The sequence below is a fragment of the Carlito syrichta genome, unplaced genomic scaffold (genome assembly GCF_000164805.1).
Source record: "Carlito syrichta isolate Samal-C Ts95f unplaced genomic scaffold, Tarsius_syrichta-2.0.1 Scaffold314050, whole genome shotgun sequence".
Classification (NCBI taxonomy): Eukaryota; Metazoa; Chordata; class Mammalia; order Primates; family Tarsiidae; genus Carlito; species Carlito syrichta.
The window spans coordinates 486,693-491,097 of record NW_007258146.1 but is presented as its reverse complement, the minus strand read 5'-3'; the positions used below and the strand labels follow the sequence as shown (position 1 = coordinate 491,097).

General features: G+C 43.2%; 1 protein-coding gene across 1 annotated transcript in view; it reads left to right on the top strand.

Annotated features, from left to right (window-relative positions):
- Window positions 1-1,492: 1,492 nt before the first annotated feature.
- LOC110596772 overlaps window positions 1,493-4,405 on the top strand; it is a 25,256-nt gene continuing 22,343 nt past the window's right edge. Inside the window, exon 1 of the mRNA XM_021718977.1 lies at window positions 1,493-1,593. Coding sequence (XP_021574652.1) covers window positions 1,515-1,593 — 79 coding nt within the window. The 5' untranslated portion in view covers window positions 1,493-1,514. The remainder of the gene's footprint in view (window positions 1,594-4,405) is intronic.

The following is a 4,405-nucleotide window of genomic DNA, read 5'->3' as shown; positions in this document are numbered from 1 at the left end:
AAAAAAAATCAAGAACACTAACAAGCGGGGCTCGGTGGCTCAGCCTGTAATCCATGCTTTGGGAGGCTGAGGTGAGTGGATTGCCTGAGTCTGCGTGTTCGAGACCCATCTGGGCAACTTGATGAGACCTCATCTCTACAATAAAATCAAAACTAGCCAGGCGTGGTAGCGCGTGCCTGTAGTTCCAGCTACTTGGAAGGCTGAGGCAGAAGGATTGGCGGAGCCCAGCAGGTCGAGGCTGCAGTGGCCGGGAGCAGCCACTGCACTCCAGTCTGGGCAACAGAGACAAACTCCAACTCAAAAAAAAAAAAAAAAGAACACTAACAAAAATAAAGAATGTCTTTGGTGGGTTCATCAGTAGACTTTATTTTTAATATAACTTTAATATAACTTGTTCAGTTGCAAGTTTAGATAATGTTTAGCAACCAATTCACAAAATTAATGAAATTAATAAAAATGTAACAAGTTTTCAAAAGTCACTGTGGACTGGCACATTGATGCTGAAATAACTCATTGAAAGTGAGTTTTACTTCCACTTCCAATGAAAGTATCCTTTTCAGACTTTTTTCTCTGAATATAAAGCTGAAAAACTATTCAGATTTAAATAGTCTGTTAAGTTTCCATTATGTGCTGAACACTGTGCTAAGGAAATTTGTGTATATTATCTCAAATTCTCATAACTATGAGATAAAGATATCATCATTGCTATTCTTTTAAGTTAAAAACTGAGGATTAGCCTATTCACAGTTAGATACCTACAATATGGCAAAACTAAGATTTGAGCCCAAATCAGTGTTCTTTCTATTCACTGCCTTCTAAAGTTCATAGACTAAGACTGAGTCAAGAAAAGGTATACTGATGCCAGGTGCAGTGGCTCACACCTGTAATCCCAGCACTTTGGGAAGCAGAGGCAAGAGGATTGCTTGAGCCCAAGAGTTCAAGACCAGCCTAGGCAACTTGGAGAGACCTCATCTCTACAACAGAAATAACCAAGTACACTGAAAGAAAATATAAAGTAGTTGGGTGCAGTGGCGCATACCTGTAATCCCAACACTTTGGGAGACAGAGGCGAGAGGTTTGCCTGGGTTCAGGGGTTCAAGACCAACCTGGGCAAGTTGGTGGGACCTCGTCTCTACAGTAAATATCAGAAAAATTAGCTGGGTGTGGTGGCACACACCTGTGGTTCCAGTTACTTGGAAGGCTGAGGTGAAAGGATTGCCTCAGCCCAGTAGGTCAAGGCTGCTGTGGCCATGAGCATGCCACTGCACTCCAGACTGGGTGATAGAGTGAAACTCCTACTCAAAAAAATAAAAGGTATCCTGACAGTTGACTCAATTTTTCTATAATTATTTAGCCCAATCCCACTCCAGCTGCACCATGAATCCATAAGTTATATGTCTCATTAGACAAAGCGAATGTCAACTGTGGTGATTCTTTAGGACATTACCATGGTTACCAAACAGAGTCCTATACTCCAGCCTGGACATTCCAGAAGAGGCCAGGGAGGAGTTGAGATGGCCTTCTTCAACTTATATCTATTAGGATATCAAAATTCCTTTTGGAACAAAAAAAAGTACACAACTGAAGAAACAAGTAAGGGGAATATAGCGTAGAAGGTTAGAAGGGTCTCTTCTTTTCCTAGCCACTTCCTAGCTATTTCTTTTCCTACATAGGCGTAGAGATTTATCCTCTAAAACCAACAATTACACTAGTTAAAAGTATGGAGTAGGGGCACTGTCCATTCAGCTTTGCTCTCCTGTCATTCAATATTAAGACCATGGTTTGTTAAATCAAATAAGTATATCCTTAGTTGCACATTTAGCCAACATTGATTAAGCACCAACTACATGCCAGGCTTTATGTTGGTGACTGGAGTTACAAAGATGAAATGGATAAGACCTCTGCTATGAAGTAGCTGACTGATGAAGAATATAAGTATGTAATAAAATACTGCAATATATAGCTGGGCATGGTAGCTCACACCTGTAATCCCAGTACTTTGGGAAGCTGAGGCAGGGGGATTGCTTGAGGCCAGGAGTCCAAGACCAGCTTATGCAACAAAGCAAGACCCCAACTCTACAGAAATATTAGCTAGGCAGGGTGGTGCACACCTGTAGTCCCAGCTACTCAGGAGATAGAAACAGGAGGGTCACTTGAGCCCAGGAGTTTGAAGCTGCAGCGAGCCATGACCATGCCACTGTACTTCAGCCTGGGTGACAGAGTGAGACCCCGATTCAAAAAAATGGCAACATAGCATATGATTACATTAAATATGAAATGTTATGGAACCTCAAAGGAGGAAGTACCTGGTACTATTGGATACTGGATTTGAAATAAGAATGGGGAGACTCTTTAGAGAAAACTTCACACAAGAAATGCTTTCAGAATTGAGTATTACAGGATGATTGGAATTCACCAGATAAACAAAGAGAATAGCACAGACAAAGGAACAGAACCTAAGAGCCATATTAAGTGAATTCCAAGTACTTGGGTACAGATAAAGGGTAAAATAGAGAGGTGCTGGGAGGTAGACTTTGAAAACTAGGAAGGAGCCAGATAATTGAGGATACTGTTAGCCATGCTAAGCATTTTAACTTTATGAGGAGCCACTGAGTTTTTAGTAGGCAGTGAGTAACTAGTAGATTTTGTATGTCCTAGTGCCTAGCCATGTCTCACACATACTAGAGGTTTCATAAATAATTGTAGAATGAATGCATGAATAAACGATTTTGAATAACTATAAAACAGGAACCTAGGGGTGGCCTTGCAGGAGATATGACAATTTAGCTCTTGAAAGATGAATTGCTTGAAAGCACAGAAATGGAGAAGAAAGGGTATTCCAGGTAGAATGGAGAACACGTGTAAAGAAAATTAAATGTAGGTGGGTACAGAAGCAAAAGTATTGGGGTACAGGAAGAGGTGACTAGGAAAGTATAAAAGCACAAAGAAGATTGTGAGAGACAATCTTATATAAATCTCCATTGGGCACTCCCTGTCCTCTTTGCAGTTCCATCAAAGAAACTCTGTTCTACTATCCAGCTTCCAGGTAAGAAGAGTCCCCCAATGGGCCTCAGAAACCCCTTAATATCTTTATACCAACCCTTCTCCTCCCCACCTCAGCTGAGTCCCAACATTATGTCATGGGACTATTCTTGTCTCCAAATAAAGAAGAGCTCTCCTCTACTTTCTTTTAGAAAAACAGACCCTTCGGGAAACTCACAAATTTCCCTTGTTCCAGGCCAAGATTAAGCCTCTTTCTAGCTGCTCCAATCCTACCTGCCCCTCCTAGATGGGACTCGATCACCATGAAGAAACTGAGCTCTCAGCCTGGAGTATTCCTACCTGAGTAGCTACTTAATCACTAGTGAACAAGACTTGATATCAATCCAAAGAGGCCTGGGTCTCATTTATTTGTAGGCTAAACAGAGAAGATTTTACTTTATAAAAACCAGAGTCCTCTATGGATAATAGGGAAATATCCTGATATAATCTGCTTACCCATGTTGTCTCATTCTGGTGGTGGGAAACATCAGAGGCAAGAGGCTTGGCCAAACTGGTGGCCTACAATGCAAGGTTAGAGGGAAGACTGAACTTCAAATTTGTCATCCTACTCCCTGTTCACTTCCCCTCACCCCAGTTTTACACCCTCCAGTTACCTGCTCAAGATGTGGATAGAGGATTTCCACTTGCCAATTTCTGTTTTTTTGGGTTTTTTTTGAGTTGGAGTCTCACTCTGTCGCCGCTCCCAGCAACCCCAGTCTCGACCTGCTGGGCTCCAGCGATCCTTCCGCCTCAGCCTTCCAAGTAGCTGGAACTACAGGTGCGCGCTACCACATCCGGCTAATTTTTTTGATTTTATTGTAGAGATGAGGTCTCGCCAAGTTGCCCAGGCGGGTCTCGAACCTGTAGGCTCAGGCAATCCACTCACCTCAGCCTCCCGAAGGTGCAGGATTACAGGTTGAGTCACCGAGCCTGGCTTCACTTGCCAATTTCTAATTAATTCATACTTTTGCTGGCTCAAGCTCTTTATGACAACTATTTATTATGTGCTGTGTGCCAGGCACTGTACTAAGCAAAAACATTCCTGTAAGGTAGGTATTACTATTCCCTTTTTTACCAATAAGAACACTGAGACTCAGCCGGGCTCGGTGGCTCAGCCTGTAATCCCGTGCCTTTGGGAGGCTGAGGTGGGTGGATTGCCTGACCCCATGGGTTCGAGACCCGCCTGGGCAACTTGGCGAGACCTCATCTCTACAATAAATAATAAAAAAAAACCAGCTGGGTGTGGTAGCGCATGCCTGTAATTCCGGCTACTCGGAAGGCTGAGGCGGAAGGATCACCAGAGCCCAGTAGGTCAAGGCTGTGGTGGCCGGGAGTGGCCACTGCACTCCAATCTGGGCGACTG